The 21,081-nt window shown below is 38.6% G+C and overlaps 1 protein-coding gene across 2 annotated transcripts in view; it reads right to left on the bottom strand.

Moving 5' to 3' along the window:
- ARHGAP15 (Rho GTPase activating protein 15) overlaps positions 1-21,081 on the bottom strand; it is a 333,201-nt gene that overhangs the window by 60,247 nt on the left and 251,873 nt on the right. For both annotated transcript variants that reach the window (XM_075757250.1, XM_075757251.1), the window contains one exon: positions 2,650-2,784. In XM_075757250.1, the coding sequence (XP_075613365.1) occupies positions 2,650-2,784 (135 nt within the window). The remainder of the gene's footprint in view (positions 1-2,649; positions 2,785-21,081) is intronic.

Raw genomic sequence — 21,081 nt, 5'->3', positions numbered from 1 at the left:
ATGATTAAATCCCCAAGGAATATTATTGGTAACTTGTTACTACCTACTACAGATAGGTTTTTAGACCACTTCATGTTACTTACCAAATGTATGGCTCTGACTAAGGGGTGCTCAGTGCCGGACAGAGGATATAATCATAATCATGGCAGTGTGGGAATGTGTCCTAATTACCTTTTCCCTAGCCATCATCACGTTGGTTAATTTACGACATTATTAAGTGTTCCTTCTAACTGTACTGCTCACCCACGCCCCGCATGACAATAATTCCCATTTTTGAAGAATGGGCAGAAAAGACAGAGATACAAGAACCTGTTTTTCACAACAGCCTGAAGAAGAAGGGAAATGTTCTAGCAGCTAGTACTGACCAGGCAGAGTAATTAGCACAAAGTAGCCAAAGAACCAGCTGCAATGGAAATGATATTGAAGAAAAGAGATTTTCTACTTTGCCTCAGGATTATTAACATACAGAAGAGCTCCGAAACCACTGAAAATACCTAATTGTTGTTTATAGATGTTTTTTAAGTAGACTTGGTAAGAACACGGATTTGTAGATACTATGGCAGTAAAGGCCAAATAAAGAGAAGATTGATTGGAAATCGTAGATTACTTTAGACTGTTGGATTAGGTAGAAATCACCCTGATGTGCAGTAAAGCAAGCAACAAGAATTAGGGTTTTGAAATAGTGCAAAGCATGTCTTAGAGTGCTAGCATTTTCTTCCTAGGAATAAACTGTCTTAAAATCCCTCTATAAATGACTGTTCATTAGCCTATCAATGTGTATAATGGCTCTCAAAATCATAATAAGAATTAATAATAGTTCAAATAGCAGAAAGGGACATTAATTTCTCACTCATGAATATTAATGCTTTAGCAGACAGTCTCTTCCCGACATGCTTTCAAACTCTTAATTCGCAAGCCTATTACCGGTTACCTGTTATTTTTACTATCAAAAACCTCCCCACTGGGCCACCAAAATATTTCAAATCACCCTGACTTGGACACTAGCAGAGAGGATGAGAGCAGAAGACAGCACGAAGGATGAGACCATGGTGTCCTGATAATGTTCTTCAGAACGTAATAGTGCTTGCTCAGCCAAAGCGTACACCAAAGGGCAATGAAAAGTAGCGATAAGGGGGAGGAAGACTGTATTTCACCCCAGACGACCAGTCTGATGGTGGACTATCAGGAAGAGAAAGTGATAATGGCAGAGGATAGGTATTAAACACTCATCTGCAGAATAAGGTGCATAAGAAGAGATGCGAAGGGCATGTCAGGCTGTGCCCCGTGAACTGACTGCATCCGCTTAAGGCACCGCATCTCCTCCTTTCCAAGAGGACGTAGCAGGCAGATGGAGAACCACCTGAAGGGCATGTTCAAGTGGTGGTGCCTCAATGAGAATCTTACCGCAATGCGTCGCAGAAACTGGGCTGAACAGTAAGAAATTCATTTTTGTTTTTCCCCTCTTGGCACTACAGAGACTGTGCAACAGGAACTTAAACTCGAGAGATGATGTTCTCCATCTAGTTTCCATGTGCTTTGAAAGGAGAAGAAAGTGAGCTGCCAAGAGTAAACTTTCAGGTAATGCATTTCTTTATGTTGTGTATTTAACTGCACTGCATCTCTAAATAACCGAGAAGGGAAGGATCTTGTGAGATGTATTTAACCTCATTATATCTGATGCTGGGTCTTGAAAAGCTTTAGTTGAACTAAAGACTCTTATGAATATAAAATCAAAGTGAGCCGTACATTAAGGGTTTCATAGTCTCTGACAGCTGCGCATGTGCACACACAGCTCTCATTAACAGTAATGGCAAATATGCGTGCCCATCATTCAGAAAACACAGCGCTAAGTACTTTATTGGGTTTCGTTTTTTTCCTAGAGATTTTTTTCTATTGGACCTTTAATTAATCTCCTACTAGGCTTTTTCCCTTTAAGCTATCCCTCCCCCCCACACACACTTTCCAATGGGAGTAAACCCCCAAATCACTCTGTTTTTTAGTCAAGTTTTTCCAAGCCGATACAGTTTTACAAAATGCACCTGCATATATTAAATACAGAGAGGGTCTGCAGCACACAAACCACAGAGACAGGTAACAATAAATGCCTTGGACTTTGAAAATACTTTTGATGCCTGCCAACTTTAAAAACAAAATAAAATAATAGAGCAAAGGTAGATACGAAAATGAGAACATGAATGTTTTTGCATTCTTTTTGTGATCACTGCAAGGCAAGAGTCTGCAACCTTGTGGAACAAAACATTCATTCTGATTAACATAAAGACAGCCCCTTCTAACATGATTCACAATTATTAGTCTCTCTCCTGTGTTTGGGGATATATGGATTATCAGCCTAGCATATTTTGAATACATACACATTTTAATTCCTTTCCTAAACCATTTTAGGCACTACAGTTAAATCGCATATACAAAATTTATAGATCAATAATTTGATTTTTTTTTTTCCTCCGGTTAAATAACTAAATGCTGTAGCAGATAAAAGGCAGTCAAAAAAACAATAAAAAGACAGGATCACGGATAATGGAAGGTAAGTCAGATCTGAGATGCCTCTGTGCTTCTATTTTTTAAGTTTATTATTATTTTTATATAACAGGCTATTTCACTAGCTTCTACTGTATCTGATGTACTTACTTATCGCCTCCACAAACTGTTCAAAGAAGCAGTATGGGAACAGCGGCTCAGGCAGCTCTCTGAAAAACATCTTGAGTGCTCCGGTGACAACGTGGATGTCCTCCCACTGGCTGTCGTCCAAATTCAGCTTCTCTTCTGGGAAAACACGAGGAGAAATGGAACAACTGGTTTTAATGAAACAATTACAAGACACTAATTATTATGTTAATGTTTGCCTACTATCATCAGCAACCGTTAACAGCCTTCTGCACCTAGAGGTTTGGTGCTGTGCATGGGTTTTTTTTCTTTTTTTTTTTCTTTTTTTTTTTTTTTTGTAGGAAGAGAACATTTTCAATGGAATACCATCTGTAGGAATGCAGCTAACAAAAAACAAGAGACACAAAGAGACAGTACCATTGACACAGTATGTCAGATACATTTATTCCCATAATGCATCAGTGTGAAAATTAGCATCACAGCTCAACATGATTCAAAGCTATTTGGTTTTGAGGCCGAGGGGCTAAGAGTTGCCAACGATGGCCGGCTCAAGGGACCGGCCTAAAGGCCTTGCTGAGCCAACAGGAGACATATGCTAAACATGGCAATAGAAAATGAGTTATTGCTTTACATGTGTTAGCCTTGCTATGTACAAGGGAATAATGGGTAACGCTTTCCTCCTTTTTTTGCCTGAATGTAATGTCAGCAAGGAATAGAGTACTGCGAGAGAAAGGATATTAATTCCTTCTTACTGCTTCAAAAATATTTTGTTTGGTTTTCATCTCTGGGAGGACGATTTGCCCAGCAACAATATTAGACAGACCCCTGTTGGCCTACCTAGGCTATGCAAAGCTGTCAAAAATGATAACACGCTAAAGACAAACCACAAGTGCTTACAAAACTGTTTTGCAAACAAAAAAAAAATGTTTTCTTTTGAAGCTTGACTGAGCTAAGGAATTTAAATATAAAAGAAACTAAATGCTAAAATAGAGTTTCTAATAAAAATAAAACGAGATTGGATGATTATTCTATTTTTCTTTGGTTTCGTTTTTTTCTTTTTAATTCTAGTAGTGTGATACTGTTAGAACATAATAAACAGTGAGATCATAATCCATATAAAACTCAAGGAAAGTGCAAATCCTTATTAGTCCAAATTAAAATGACACACACTTTCTCCAAGTTCTGTTACTCCAAAAATGGAGTTCGTTTCGTTTTTGTTTTTTTTTTCACTTGTGCTATGATTCTCTTTTGTAGAAAATTTCAGTCTGAATGCAAATCAGGGGCCAACCATGAAAACTACTGAACAAATTTAATTTGCAGCAACATAATCCTGAAATGTTTTACTAAATGTCACTGAAATTTCATGTTTAGCAATTCAGCTGGCTTGAAGAGCAGCCTCTTTATTGAACTGTTGTTAAACAAAATGGTAAAATTATTGGAGACACATGGACACCCACAACTCCAGATCCCTGGTACTTTAATGCAATAGTTTTCTCACTCTAGAGTTTACTTTTGGACAGAAAATCTTATTCGAAATGGAGTTGTCTTTCAACTGTTATTTAATAAATGTTATTAAATGCTTTTTAAATTTCTGAATTCAGGAAATGTATACAAATAAAGGAATGGACCCAATTCCTTAACTTGGAGTAATGTGAGACAAAGCTGGAACAAAGGCAGACTTATGCATTTCATTTAGTTGTCTTGCTTGCTTCTTTGGTTTCAAGCCTCTTTTTTTTTTCTTTTTCTTTTTTTTTTTTCCTTTTTTTTCCTTTTCCTTCCCATTGAATTACCTCAATCATAAAAGTAATGATTTGATCTCAAATGAGTTACCAGAGGGGATCTTCTTTAGACTCTGAGATCATATTTGATTGATCGTATTTCAACAATTAGCCTTTTATTTTGCCACACACTATTGAACTAGATCGACAGCATCTTAGCAGGCCAGCTTTAAACAGTCAACTGTTAACAATAGCATCAAAAAGAGAGACCTGATGGGGTTTACTGTCACTTTAAAGAACAGGGTGGGTTTTCACATTGTTGAAATCTGTCAGATATTTTGAAATGTCCCTCTCACTATGGTGCCACACCCCCTGCGTGCCCTTATAATAAAATTGGTTTTACTCCTGATTAAATCATTTTCTCCCTACCCACTACCATACTTCTCATAATGGACCTGTGTGCTCTACAGCTGGTGTTCTTCCCATGGTACCAATTCTTACTTTATCTTTTAAGCACTTTGCTGCTAAGATCTCATGCAGAGTGCTTATGTTTTGTTAAGAGCTTCATTCTTAGAGAAATAGCTTAACACATGTTCTAAAAATGTTGTACAACTTATTGCTTAAAACACATTTAGAAAATGTATAAGTACTGTAGCTTTGGCACAGAACTTTAAGTAGAAACCTTAAAAAAAAAACAACTTGTTTTTGCCATGCATTTGTCTTAAATGTCTAAAGTGGAATGCTTGACTTCTAAGGCTTTATAGAGACTTATCTTACCAGATTTTTGCACCATTTCCAGCTCTTCAAGGAAACGTGTTAGGAATGTATCATCGTGAAAGCAAAGGGTGTCAATTTTCCCTCTAGCAATAAGAGAGTTTTTAAAAATGTTTGCTAGAAGGAACAAATGCCAAGTCCAAAAAAAAAAAAAACCAAACCCAAAACCATTAAAAAGAAAATAGAAGTCCATTCAGTGCAAGACTCTCTTTTGGTTCCCACTGGTTGGAATCGCTCACATACCATGGTGATGGGGCCATAAACAAACATACACATTTCAGACTAGGTTTAAGGGGAGGACCTGACTTTTTGGCTTTACTCAGACATATTTCTTATTGGGGTGTTTTGCTTACATAAAGATTAAGTCCCAAATCTGGTATTCTAAACTTGACAGTCAAGGACTGCTTTCAGTCAGGAGATACTGTATCTGGGAAGATGCTCAAAATCTCACAGTCCTAAAAATTTGCTTTAACTTGTCAGTAGTATTTGATTAGTTCAACCATCACTGCCAGTTGATATCATATATCTTAGATACAGACACAAATATGCCCAGAAAATCCCATAAAATTTATGCTAATACTCAGGCTGAAAATATAAAGACCACATTAAGGAAAAAAAAAAAAAATAGTGTGGGCACCTGTCAAGGTTATTAGTTTAAAAAAATCGATATACAATACATTTGTGAAGGGAATGTGTGTTTTATTATGTTATTATTCTTAGTAAATCAGCCTTTTCAGCAATACACATTTTTAATGGCGCTTGCGGCAGAACCAAATGTCTGCAGGAGTTCATCTTTGGTTTAAGCACAACATCATAAGGTTGTCCTCATTCAAAAAAGAAGAAAGTAATCTATGGAAATGTCAGATGAAAGAAAAAAAAAAAAAAGAAAAAGAAGAAAAAAAAGAAAACAGGAAAATTTACCCAGGCAATGCAGAGTACAGAGATCTCAGTTTTGAAAGAAAATGGATGTGGTTCCTCTAACCACATGCCCTGCCTGGTCTGTAGACTACTCTCTGGAAGCAAAATGCAGTTATCTGAGAGCACTGCTCGTTCATTTTTCTTTTAAGATACTTTATACAAGCATTTTCCCAGCTATGTTCTGTCTTTTGCCCATGCTGCCATTAAATCCCAGAGCACCACGTTCAGAAGTCCTACTTCACTTAGGATATTATGTCTTCCTGTAAGTGAGCTCACGGATGACCCCAGTCATGTGGAAAGCAATTTCCTGCAAACACAGCTAGCAGCGCCTGGTTTGCTATGGAGGTTATGCCTCAACAAACTTCCTAAAGACTGGCGAGTCGTGCTTGAGCGGGTCTCAGTCCGAAATCCGTTTGCTAACATCGCTGCCTTTTTCTTCGTTTCCCTGCTGCCGGCTGCACACGGCAGCATTGGGATGGCAAAGCCCTGCACGGCGGGCACTCGGGCACGAGAGCTGCCGCCTCCGTACTCCCCTAGAAACCTTTGACACTTGGGGTCCGACCAACCCTCAGCTCCAGCGTGTGAAACCTCAGAGCAACAGAGTCTCCATCCCAGAGCCCAGCGCATATGCCAAGGGAGATCTTCCCTGGAGAAAGCCCTGCACAGCACCGTTAACTGATGCATACAATTTCCCTCCCATCAAAATCTTTGCAGAAATGCTGGCTGTGCACAATGCATTCCCAGTTGACTGAAATCTTGGGAAACTTGCTGGATTCACTCTTCCCAATAGGCAGTTTGCTAGTGAGAGCTCTAAGAGTCCTGTGGTTGAAAGAGGAAAAGAAAATTCTTCTTGCACATACTAGAAAAAGACAAACTGTCCAGAGCAATTCCTCTTCTTGCTCAAACTTGAAGACACCTCTTTTTTTTTTTTTTTTTTTTTTTCCTTTTTGTCTTTTTTTATGGTTATATTCTTCAAAAATAATTTGCTGGTCATTCATGGTCTTTGATAGGAAAAAAAAAAAAAAAAGAAAGAACAGACTCAAGCAGAACTTCTTCACTTGTGTAAGTCCTCGGCACACTCTTTCACCACTAAATCCCTTTCTGAGGGCTTCTCTCATGGCTGACAGCACAAATATTAATTTATACACTGAACAGTATGTGTGTTTGATAGCTGTACTTGCATTTTGCAAGCCACAGCTTCTCTGCTCACTAGTGCAGAGAGACAGCAGCCTTCTTACCACCCCAGAAATGATGTGAGCTCAAAATTATCGCAAGGTATTGCTATACTGGGACAAACAGCTTCTTTCAAAGCGATCACAATCAATTTAGAGCAGTAATAGAGCACAAAGATGTCAGCCACAACACAGCAATGGGATGCTGTGAGGTGGTGAAGGCTCTTGCTCATCATATGACAAGGAGCTCACCCCTTGGCGATGCGGCACATGATGCTTAACTTCCTCCCCCTCAGTAAACCCCGTCCTGACATCGCATTTTATATACACACTCCAAAGTGCATACAATCCCTTGAACTTTGATTAAATAGTACAGCAGAAGTTTCAACTTATGCAAAGCAATACTTTCCTCATGCAGCCAGATTTTTGTGAAGTCTCATCCAGCTAAATAATTCTATTTCCCCTCTCCCTTGCTAGGTTTGGGAGGTCCACTGTCCTGCCTGCCCTCCGTGCATGGTACTTCACTTCCAAGAGTGTTTAAACAAAACAAAGAAAAATTCAGCTAAGTAAATCATTAATTTTTGCATACAATATATTTCTAAGCTGCTTCTGCTGAATCCGTCCAGTGCTACTGTAGATGAATTATCAAGGCTATAGTCAGCAAAACAAAGCTTGCGTGCATTACTCCTTCTCTGCTAGAGGAACATGCCCTTTTAACAGAAATTTAAGCCACGGTGTTTTAATGCGTGAGCATTTGTTTATTATTGGAGCGCCCATTTCCATGGAACCCAGGCGCAAATTACTGACCAACTTAAGCTAAAAAGCAGAACATCTCTATGTGCATCCAGAGTGCTGTTTATTCCACTTCTCTGGAATGACAGTTCACTGACCTGGGGGCATTCTGGAACAACCAAGTACTGCTAACTTAAATCTCAATCTGTGCCAGAAAAATAAAAGCTTTCTGTACTTGGGCACACTGGGTCATATTCATCCTCGCATAATTCCACAGAAGTCCACAGAGTAAGAGAGGGATGAACTATCTCATTGTTTCTCTGAAAAAGATCCAGTACATTCGAGAAGTTCAGAAATGGTACATCATGAAAGCATGCAGAGTAGTTCAAGGGTTTAGAAAAGTGGTCAGCTAGCGACGCCATTGTGTCGGAGAAATTTCTATGCTATCGGTTGCCGTTTGAAACTGCAAGCATAAAAATATACAGTGGTACCGAAGGGAGAGCACTTTTGGTGGCCAGAAACAGGTATCGTCTCTAAGATACTCTTATACATCATTTACTGCCAATACCTGCCTACAGGGTTAGATGACAGCAATATTAGTTATGACTTACTATGTTCTATCATTGTGATTTGAAGCAATAATTACTTTAATAGGATTATAATTAAAACTACTTTAAAAATTCATTATATTTAGTTGAATCAACTATTCCGTATGGGAAAAGGAGTGATTTTAAATATAGAATATTTCCCCTCAAAATGCAGCTGGAAGCTCCCTAAGAATAAATAGACTACCTGTCCACAAGTCAACATACTTCCACGAGACTCCTTCAGAGGTGGCTTGTTAACAAAGAGTAGAAGCAGGCATACACAGCCTGAGCAAGGCATGGCCAAATTCTTCCTTCCTTCGGGGTCAAAGGAGTACTCAGATACCCCCAAGGGTTTAAAGAAAGGGACAAGGAACAAGCATGGAGGAATTCCCACCCAGCTCATACCCTCCCACGGTGTAGAGGTTGCTCAGCTTCGGAGCACCAGGGTTGCCCAAGCACAAGGATGGGGCTGGACAGACTTTCTGCAACTCATAGAAATTAAATTGCTATGCTGAGTGAAAATTACATTTGTCTTACAGTGGTAAGATTCTGTCCTTTATCTAATTCTCTCTACTTACTCATTGAGCAGTATCTTCAGCTTCTCCCTAGTAGTTAAAGCACACTTTATTTTGTTTTTCTTTCTGTTTATTCTTCCCTCTTCATTCTGAACCAGACTAATGACTTTCTCATTTCTCTGTGCCAGCTAATGGATTTTATTCCATTTTCTAGGTGGATGCTAGTATTTCTGTTTCATGTACCCTAGATTGCAGAACACAAACATCAAATACTTGCCTAGCTCAGGAACTTACTTTTCATGATACATTTTACTATTAAAAGTCCATTCTGAATTCTGCTTTCGACTTGATCTTCCTCTCTTAGTCATATGTTGTGTATACATATATTAGTCAAGGTAAATATCCCCCTTCCGACTTCAAATCTGTTATTAACTTTTTTTATTGTGTAATTGCTCTCCAGTAAGCTTCTCTGCAATCTAATTTTAGAGGTTTCTTTCCTTTTTTTCCATTTACAGTCAGGTCTTTTATCAGAATTGTGTGTATCAGTGTCCACAGATCTACATTTTAAATAAATTGAAGGCTCTCAAGATCTAATACAGAAAGGAATTGGACAATGACTCTCTGTCCCATTTTCATACTTCAAAAATATGTTCATATTCCTATCTTTTTAATTGTACTACTAACTCAGAGTGCTTTAGGATTCTGTCATATAGCTCTTCTGTTCTTCCCCTTCTTGCTGTTTCTAACACTGCTTCTATTTCCATTCTTGTCAAAAGCCTTTTCATAGTCCAAAAATCTGTACACAATGTTTTGTAATATTTGGCAGACTTATCTGAAACCTAATTCACTGCCTTTTTGTGATTCATGGGTCATAAATTATTTCATATGTAATGTACCCCAAAGGGTAAAAAATTCCTTGTATTAAATTTCAACCAGACAGTTTAAGGAAAAAAAAAAGGGGGGGGGGGGGGGGGGGGGAAGTATTTTTGAGACGCTCTGAAAAGATCTGACCTCAATATATGGTCTAGTGTGTTGTCTCCCACAAATGGTATCACGGTATCCTTGAGTAAATATGAGATTTCAACATACTATGAGAGAAAACACTCCTGCCGTAACGTGGGCTTCCTATGGACACGTTTAAAGGAAAGGAGCAACACAAAATGTGTAGCACTGGATCAGCCTGCTGATGCATTAAATCAGTCCTGTCTCCAGCGGTTGTTAAACTGAAAGGGTCTGTACAAAAACAATTCAAAAAATAAGAATACCACCAAATCCTTACTTATTGCACATAGCCAAATATGTTATTGGGACTGACCCCAGTAACAATAAGCTTGTGCCTCAGTGACTGAGTTGCAATAATCAAAGGAAATAATTAACAAAACAATAAAGATCATTATGACTTCCTTTATGTAAATGATTTCCAAATGTAAATAGATCAAAGCTTGAGCTAAAATTAAGCAATTTCCCTAGTCCACTTGCAATACTGAAAAGGAACGTACATATATGATTTGTTTAAGTTGAAAGGATTATTGATGAAACATTAGTTTATTGTTTTCTCAGAAAAATAGAAATTTAAATGTTTCTCAAAATGTTTACCTACATTCCTTACATCTGTAATCACATTTATTTTAATGGGACTATTTACATGAATAAAGATTACTCGTATACGTAAATCTCTGTTCTTACACACCAGTTCGTAGGACATCCAAAGAACAAATTCTGGATTTTTTTTCTTTTTTTCTTTTAATGAAAGGCTGTTTGAAATAAGCCAGCTGAAAGAAGTATTCTTACATGAAATCAGGTATACACAAGCTCTGTAAATGTCAAGGACAAAACATTTTATTTTGTATAGAATTTATCTTTTGGTTCACTAAAGTCAAAACACTTCTGTTCATCAGAACTTTTATAAAGGACTGTTTCATAATATGAATCCATTTGGATTATCTGACCAAAGATAAGACTTCAATGGACTTACTATATCATTCACCACTGTACCAGTGCCACAAAAGGGAATTACAATTAATTGGATTATGTTGGTCTCCACCCGCTGATTGTAGAAGAGAAAGTCTGAAAGTGTAACTATTTCAAACGGACCATATCTCTCATCAACCATGGGATTTGGGCTTTAATTTACCAATAAAGCTTAATTTCTTCTCTATATTCTCTTCTGGTTAGGAAGAGGTCATTCAAACACTTTATTCAAGTTATTCAAAACGAAAGGACAGTTTTGTTAAATACTTTCAAACTAACACTTTAATACTTGCACCTTGCCTTTAGGCATTACTTATTTTCTCCATTAGCAGTAAAATGAGTTGTCCCGAAAAACACAAGCCTGCGTTTGGGTCATAGGAATAATTCCTGCTTCGTATCCCCTAGTTCCGTTCATGAAATTTTGGCTGAAATTGTTACCGCACATGACAATTTGTTATCGTCTATATGACCTGCGACACTATATAGGACAGAGATTATCACGTCGTGCCATGTAGGTTCCCGCACAGACACGAGGCAGTGAGAGTTTTCAGTAGCAAAATCCCCTGTTAGATGTAGGGTTAACTGTATGGAAGTGTCACACTGGGAAAGACAAAGGTGCAAATATAAATTTGATATGTGCAAATGACTGATTAGCTTGGAAATAGTTCTATTCTACAACTTAGTTAATGTGACTTACATGCTAAACAACAACAATGCTATGCTTATTCTAGATGTCATATATATAGAAATATATATATTTGTCTCTATATGACTATATATATTATATTTCTGCTGATGGCTCTGCCTAAAAGCCATTAGGATTTTTCTTCACTATCCTTACTGGAAGGTTATTTCAGTGCCTAATCCCTTCTAGTTACCAGCCTAAAATATTCAACTTTATATACTTTTTTAATAATTATTAATATCAGTAAGGCTTGCTTTGATTCTTTTTTTTTGTCAAACTTTCGCATTCAGTCTAAGAAATATAAAGTCCTCAGTCAACTTACTTCAAAACCATGTTGCTTAATTCACATTTGCATTACTTTTTGCTAATATCTGAAGCTCTAATTCCATTCCCTGGATATTAGCGGGACTAGCTATGCTGTTAAAGATAGGAACGCTTCTAAGTGCTTACTGAATCGGGGCATAGGAGATGATAATTGTATGTGTTTAAAACAAAACTTTAAACAGGAGGGGATTATATAAGTTGCTAAAACAAATATATCTTCAAGTGCGCTGAAGGACTTTCAAATGTTAACGAAATGTCCTTTGATAATAATAGCGCTAATAATAACATGAATTTTCAAATATTTTTATGCAGTTTGAGAATGACATGTTACCCTGAATAGGGAAGATTCTCAGTAAGTGCACTTTTTTCATACACATTCATCAGCTTCAGAGCTAGGTCCGCTCTGAAGCCACGCCAGCTGAGAAGCAGATATCAAGTATGTCCTGATCCAGGCAGGGGTTAGTCTGTGCATTTTAGCTTCCTTGGTACAGCGCCTGCTTGCAAACATCGACATTTTTCTGACAATGAAAGTAGCTTTTGTTTGCGGAAGATGATGCTTTTAAAAATATGGAAGCCATAAGTTTATGATCAGACCTGTGCTCACGAAAGGAACGTGACGGCATGACCAGTGGAACGAAGAGCAGCGTACACAGAAACATTTGAGACCTTGCCTAGGTCTTTTTAACCAAAAGGTTGACATTTCAAGGTCAGCGTGGGCTTAAAACCATAACTCCGTCCACCCTGCCACGTGCAATTCCACGTGCGCAGCTACGCCTTCTCTTAATGAGCCTCAGAAGATGCATAACTACCCCCAGGCACATGTAAACACCCTTGGCAATGTTTAGGGTTCCTCCTTGGCAGGGAAGGGGTGTAACGAAATACGGGTGACTCAGTGGCACGATGTTTTCCGTTTCCCACACACGCCTCGCAGTCTCACGTGGAAGGAGGAGACACGGCCTCTGGTGCATCCACCAAATCGTTTCTAACTTCACACCTTTTCCTCCATCTCACGCACACATCCACATTTTGCATTTTCACTTGCTCTGTGGTAGGACGTAATGCAGATTTGCCGCGCTAACGGTATATTTGTGCCTACCTTGCCGTTTTGCAGGGTTTATCTCGATGTGCATTCTAATTATAATATTTCCAGTTCCTCTTGTTGCACCTAAACTTACAGGCATATATTTCAGGAGAGAAAAGTTATGCTTCGAAACAATTTTAAAATTTTATTATGCATGCATTTTTCCTGTTCTTCAAATTAGCCTTGTGAGTGGACTTGTAATAACAGGAGGATTTCAACATAAAATAAGAGATTTTCATGTCTTTGGTTCCTTGAGATACATTCAGGTCCCTCCCACAAGAAATATATTAAAATATTGATTACAATAGGGTAACATTTCAAATAAATGGAGCTTTATACTTCCTTTTGGATACAGAATCTTATAAAAAGTTTCAAGGCAGCGCACAACAAAGCAGTTGACAAGAAAGATAGCATCTGTTTTCCTGGCTATTCAAGCTGAAGTTTTTTATTCTAAATGCAAGCAATGTTTCCAAAGTTAACATAATTAACTCACGACAATCCTGAAACATCATAATATAAGATACAGATGGAAATTCAAAGCTTTAAAAATGTCATATTACTGCAAGAGGATTATCATTTTTTAACGGCACAAATCTGAATACTAATTAAAACAGGTGTTTTTATTTCAAACACTTTTGCGCACTGTGACATTACTGGGAGGGTTATTTATGTATTAGTCTACTAGGAAGCACATCTTGCTTGAAAAATGCGATGTGCGATAACAACAAACTTAGGAGATAAAAGAATGACACTCTGTACTGCTTCCTGAAACAATAAAAGACCAGTAGTTCAATTAGTTAGTAATTTCCGTGTGACTATTTGACAGATTCTACTAATTGTTAAGCTCCTACTAACTATTGCTTTACATAATTAATTATATTCAAACGCAAACAACAAAGACATGTGGGCCAGTTGCCCTTTTGACAATGTTTTTCGCAAACTGATTTGCTTACCAAAAATATTTTTAGAACTAAAAGATTCTAATCTTAAGTGGAAATACACATCAAAACGTTAAAGCAGCTTTGCATTTTACCATGGTTATGAGAAAAAAATTTGGATTGTTTAACATATCATTTATGCTGCATGCATAATAGCTGAAGTCTTCTAGCAGAGATCTTTCGTATTAATTTAGCATTGCATAAAATTCATAGTAACAGGTCCAAGGGTCAAGCATCATTCATCATTAGTTGAAGTGACATTTTCAACCCTTCATATAGCAGCTGCTTGAAAGGGGAAAAAAGGTATTCTTTGGAAGAATGGGGGGTAGCACACAATCCTCGCTCTATCTGCAGAAGGGAAAACAAGGTGCCACTATGTCAGCATGGTAATGTGCTTAAATTTGGTGATGTCATTCTTCCCTAACCCCCAGGAGTCACAAGGCACAAGGCAGCTGCATTCCTGAACTTAGTAGTTCGGGTGGAGATAAGTAATAACTAGATGTAAATGAATTACATTGCTGTGGTTGTGAACATAGCTCTGTGCATCTAAATTATGATTTATATCAGGAGCCTATCTTGTTTTTGAGAGTTTTCTACTTGTTAACAAGGCAGCCCTTGTTCTCATGGCATCCTCCAGGCATAATAGTTTCTGGGAAGCCAAATAAGATCACTTTTGAAACTGCAAGACAGCATTCCAAGACTTTGCAGCAGAACACATTGGCCAAATTAGGACTTCTGAAGACTGTTAACTAACAAATAAAATCTTTTTATTTTTTTTCTTTGTGGCATGTCTTGCCTAGTATAAAACATTAAGATCAGAATGGGAAATGTGAGCAATTAAAATGAAAATGTAATCATCTGCAAGAAAAGATAAATTTGTATTAAATGGCTAATACTTCACAGTCCTTTTGATATTACAAGTACTTTTTAAGAAAATATATATTTTATGTCATAGTCATTTTTATTATGTGAAACATGTGATCTCTTTGGAATTATGCACATTTTCAAATCGCAGTCATTAAAACAGCATGCAACACAAAGTAGTTGGATTTTGGAGCTTTGCTAATATTTGGTGATTTTCCTCAACTTTGCTATTATACCTGAAATGTATTTAATTTATTCACGTCACTAATTATCCACTAGTATTTAAAGCGCTGTGATGATTACTAACCTAGACTACTATTTCTTCCTTAAAAAGTTTAATGATTCTTACAAGGAAAACCAACGCTTTTTAGAGAGTCACTTAGAAGCGCATGAAAAACGTTCAAGGACATTGCTTCTTACACATTGCAATTCTATGAGCCGCTATAAATTAAGCTCCCAGTCAAAACACTTCTACCAGTGGGAAGTCGGTTTTCCACACGCTAGACGTGCGTTACGGAGGAGAGGGCACACTGGTCTGCCCTTGCCTTGAGTCAAAATACGGTGCTGCAGGTATCTCACGGTGAGAGCTCATTATAGCCAACGGCAGCACTGGGTCCTCACCTTGCACGGCAGCTGTGAGCTTCAGACCGATCCCCAAAACGGTTCATAGACTGTGTCGGTCGTATCTTATCTAGAATATTAGACAGCCATCCACCAGCGAGCAAGCTACCCCCAAATCAGACAAAAAGCGTTTCTACAAAGGACCAGTGCTACTGGTCCATTGTCCTTATGGCCTCTCACCTTCCCATGGATTTTAATAGCTGTGCAGACATTAAACACGTATGTAAAGATGTTATAGATACCAGAAAGGCAGGATGGCTGTAAAAGGAATAGAACAGCAGAGGCAAGATGACTGGCAGATAGGGTTGCCACATCCCCCTTAAAGAGACTGCTCCTTTTCCACACCTTATGTCTCTTGTACCATAAAAATATGCATAGATGTATGTGGGAGCATCATAGCAGATTTCTTGGGATGCGTGCCATGCATCTGAGCTTCGAAGCTGGCTCAACGTTGTCACCATTAAGTCGCAGTGTACACAGCAACACTTCAATCTAATTTCAATTAGGGAAAAGTTACACAGAAACTTCTTGGAGAGTACACATGACCCTACACATAAATACCATTTAAATTCAGTATCATCAGTGTCTTTGCAGTGAACATTGATACCACCACCCAGAGGAAAGAATTTTAAATGAGGCAACGCTTGATGACATTACCTCCATCTACAAACTCTGCCTGTGTTAACTAGTACGTCAACGATTAGCAAAACAGTGGGATTCGCCTGTGAAGAAATGGGGTGAAAAGAAGTAATTCCATGAAATTTTCATTACAGGCAGGTTTTACGTGACATAAGGTAGAATATTGCATCATTATGCAACAAAATACTGCCTGGTAAATGAATAAAAGCCCTAATCTACTGAGAAGCTGCAGATACCGAGAAGGTTAAGCAGTTGCAACTGAGATAACAGAACTAACTAAAACTACGTCTCATACCAAGGACACATCATCTCTTCAGGCGGGCTGGTTTCCGTGCCTAACTATCCCTCTGTCCTGAACTCAGACAGATCTGCATGGAAAGGGAATTCCAGTGTCATTAAGTGGGATCAGTGAGCTCATACCCCTTTTCGTGCGGCTATGCAGGGTACAGCAGGCACTTCACTTAGAGTTGTTGCATTTCCTTTTGTTTGCCGAGTCTTTTATTTAGAAACAATGGAACAAAAAGTGGGGCGAGTCAGGGCTTTAATTCTTGACAACCACTTTTTTCATTCAAAACTTAGAAGATGCCCCTAATGTGCAGATTACTTGAGAGAGAACTAAATGTGCTCTTTAAGCACAGAACGAAACAACCTCCCCCAAACCCAACACCCCCCAAACCTGCAAGAAGACCAGGAAGAAAAGTCACCCTAAAAGTGTTAATACTCCTTGCACACCATCACTCATTGATGACCGGGGAGTTTTTACAGTCTTTCAAATTTTTTTTTTCAATCACAAGATGCCTTAAAGGGACAGAAGGTCTTAAACTGTGCTCTCTGTCTCCTCAGTTGAGAAAGATACATCGCAGGGGGAGGGAGGGGGCAGTCAAGCCACAACACAAAAAGCATTAATGCAGAGAACAGTGGGGTCTCTCCCTAATTTGACTTTCTCTACAGGTGGTCTGCAGCTGCATCCAAACAGGTTACACTACCGCCTTCCCATGGGCATTACAACAAAATAGGATCTGTATTCACAAGAATACATTTACTTGCATGGGCTGATTCAGGTCTAAAAATAAGAAAAAAGCATTTTTGAGAATAGCCTGAGGTAACTCTGTGCGCCAGCAGAAGACAGTAGCACTCTTGTTTCACTGGCTGTGCGTGATGATAAAGGATATCAGAAACCTACTTCATATGACTCATTGAGGTCCACAGCCAGCTTCCAATTGATTCATTTTATTTGTATTAGTTTGTTCTCCATCGACTACACAACCAGGCTAGACCAAATCAATAAGCAATATTCTGTTTTCTATTGACTCGGGGGTAATTCGCACTGGGGCCTGCAACTGCTCTATCTGACGTTATAGTTCTGGATATCATCATGGAAACAATGGGGCTCAGAGACCGCTCCGTGCAGGAAGACACGGGAAAAGATTGCAAAGGGAAGGGGAGATATTGGCTTTTAAGCTGTTACACCTGCAGGAGGAGGTATGAGCAGTCTGTGCTGCAGCTGGACAGCTGCAAGGGCTGCGTGCCACGCTTACGGTACTCTTCCAAGGGATGCAGAAGGTACGTCACGTTGCACCTAAGCAGTTATAAAGTGGAAAACACACACAAGCACACATTCGTACATGCCTTTGGTAGCATGTAAAAATGATATGCAAATGAGAGGAGCACACAACTCTTGTGTTTTCCCCCCGGTGCCCACAGTAGCTCCTGAAGCCCCAGGACAAGGCTGCGAGGTGATGCTGGCAGCACCCGCACCCGAGCGGGAGCAGTAACCCATCAGCTCGGCGCTGCCAAAATCCCTCATGCAGACACCACCGCAAAGCGCTGTCCCGGTGTACGTGTAACATCTCCTTTGTCGAGCTTCCTTAAATAGACAGTTGGGTCTGCTTAAATGGATTCCAGTGCAATTAAGCTTAAACATGCCGCTCCAGAAGTTTTTAGCCATTTTTTCTCTGTTTTGGTCAGCTAGTCCACAGTACCTTGGGTGGTGAACTCTAACTGCATACTTCCAAATACCTTATCTTTGACCTCCTGACTTTTTTTTTTCCCCCCTTGTCATTTTTAAGACTTCCTCTTCTTGCAAGTAGTGGCTAAGTGGAAATAAAAGAGTTTTCACCCCAACCTGTCTCACACCACTTCTTCTGCACAAGCTTGCTGACATACTCAGCGTAAGGGCAACGCAGCTGTCCTTACCCCTGCACAGACAAAGACCGAGACACTGACTCTATTGTAATATGCTCTATCGCTTTTTCCATAAAACTTGTGAATCCTCGCTCTGCCCCATGTCTTGGATTTGGATTTCTTGAGCTGCTGTACTGTGCCTTACCCAAAGAAGAGAGCTGGCTTTTTAGCGTCTCTGATAGTATTGGCTTTTCTACACGAGATAGAAAAAACACGCTGGATACTGGGGTGGATGTATGTAAGGAGTGGCAGAATACGGCCCACTGTGTTCTTCCTATCAAATACACTTGACAAACTTTAATGAAAAGTCTTCTCTACTTCCTCCTAACAGATGTTTCCAATTTTTTCTCTCTCAGCACTTTAAACCACCATCTTTAGTTTTCATGTCTAAGAGACATTATTATAGGATACATCATAATGATATACTGTACATTCATATACAGTATCCCATACAATGACTAGTTGATTTATAATTCAGATCCAATAAAGGGAAAAATTGATTTAACTGATGACTAGCGAAATACTAAATGCATTACAATGTTTGAAAAGAACATCCTTTTCTTGCAATACTAGTGACATAATAAAATTAAATATGGATATAAGATAATGCCCATTATTATTAGGCAAATGGAATCAAAGGCAGCAGGAAGAAAAGCAATCTCTATGGATCAAGGAATGCCTAAACTTCCTCTTCAAATGCATAAAGACATGAACACAAATGGAAAAATTTCACAAATAAAGTAAATTCAAACAATCTTAAATTACAGTATAAAGTTAGTTTTCTATTAACTGGCCTTGGTCTACCAGGACTTGCAGTAGAGTTGGCACGTTTGGGTACCATATTGGGGGTAATTGTGAATTCCAGGGGTCATCAACCTTTGTTTATTTAAGCTCTATGTTAAATATTTATTTCTTCATTGTCCATAAACCCCTACAGCAGCACAAAGACAGAATTTAGCCCCACATCCAAGAAACTCATATCCCCTCAAACTCCCTACGTCTCATCCCTTTTTCTCCCTTCCAGTTTCTTCCTTTACCCCACAAAACCCCCATCGAGGTTCATCCCCATAGCTCACCCCTTCCCAGACAGCCTGTTCTCCCAGAATAGTCACACAATTAATACCGAGGCGACGCAACCACTAATTTCCACGTCTCATTCAAGAAGCTTTGCAACTGTTCCCCTTTCCTAGAAAACTGCTGCGCAGCTGCGTGGGCAGGGAGCCTGCCGGGGGGGTGGTGGGAGGGAGCATCAGCAGGTAGGGAGCACAAAGCCAAGGTGCCAGGGAACTTCCTCATCGGTTAGAAGAGCTCTTCAACATATTGTACTTTTCCAGATCGGAAATCGAGACCAGCCACCTTAGAAGTAGTTGGGATTTTAACTTTAAGCATCTGCTAGAAGTCAGTCACTTCGACATTTGCAAATATCTTTGTTCTTCCAGATGGGTAAATTGCTTCTAATACAAAATAACTTCTCTTCGGAAGCAGTTGTGATTGCTCATACAGACGTAGATTGATGGTCAATTTTTTATAATCCCAGTGCATTAGTTTTTCCTTTAGGAACATGTGCGTTTTGCTTCTGGAGAAGCGGTGGCAGACAGTAATCGCTCCGGAGCCAATACAGTTTATTACATTGAAAGAATCATATAGTCAATATAACCAAAGTAACACCCAAATACTGGCACTAAGCTATAGCTCATTTTACTGTTGCATCAGTAACATTTTAAAAGACATCAGTAGTCCCAGATATTTCACAGAAAAGTTATTATTGTCTCTAAAGATCTTTAGGGATTTTAACCTCCGTTATGGAATTCAAGGAAATATTATTAATCATTTCGTAAAAATGCACCAGCAGAATCTGGGGGTCAGCTAATTTGTGTTTAAACACCTACATTTGCACGTGCAAAACTGGATAATTATGCTCCTAGCTGCCCATTCATGTGTACAGATGGGTGCACCCACACATTTTTGTGGGATAATTTTTGGAAGCCTATAGAAAATATGGTCTTTAAAGATTTTAATAAGGTTGGCAAAACATACTTTCTTTGCATAAAATTATGTAGTTCCCAAGTCTAAAATTACTTTGATTTAAAAAATGAAAATTGGCAAGGGATTAATCCATAATATGGTCTAATTACTTTTTTCTCTAAAAATTAAATGGTCAAGATCGTAACTCAGAATAGTGGTTACTCTTCATGAACTGAAACTAAGAAATAGAACTGAATAAGGAATTTTATTAGGTGCCTAAATATGTATTTAGCTAATAGAATCCTCTTACCTTTGGCCAAATAACAGGTATAATAATTATGAAAGCATATTTAATTTTTACATCTGACGCATAAGGCTCCACTAATTATATTTTTATGAGATTGGAATGCAAACTGGCCAGAGCTTGAAAATAAAGAGTAGAACTGACTTGCTGTTAACTTGCAAAAACACATACATACATACACACACACGCTTAAACAAATAAAAAGGGAGAGAAATAACAGACAGACAGACACAGAGGATGTTGAAAGCAGAAAATTAACACATATTTTGGTCCTTACAGATGGTACCGTTGGCTTTTATTTAACCTTTGCATTGTTTAAAATGTTGAAAGTTTAATTCTTATTTATCAAAGTGAATTCAGAAATGTTAAACGGTATTTGCCAGTTTGTAACGTATAGGGCTTGCTAAACGTTGCTCAATAAACAGTCCAGGTCTTCAGTGAGGATTGAATTTTCCCTGTCATGT

The sequence above is a fragment of the Balearica regulorum genome, chromosome 6 (assembly GCF_011004875.1).
Source record: "Balearica regulorum gibbericeps isolate bBalReg1 chromosome 6, bBalReg1.pri, whole genome shotgun sequence".
NCBI classification, from domain to species: Eukaryota; Metazoa; Chordata; class Aves; order Gruiformes; family Gruidae; genus Balearica; species Balearica regulorum.
This window is presented reverse-complemented; position numbering and strand designations above follow the sequence as displayed.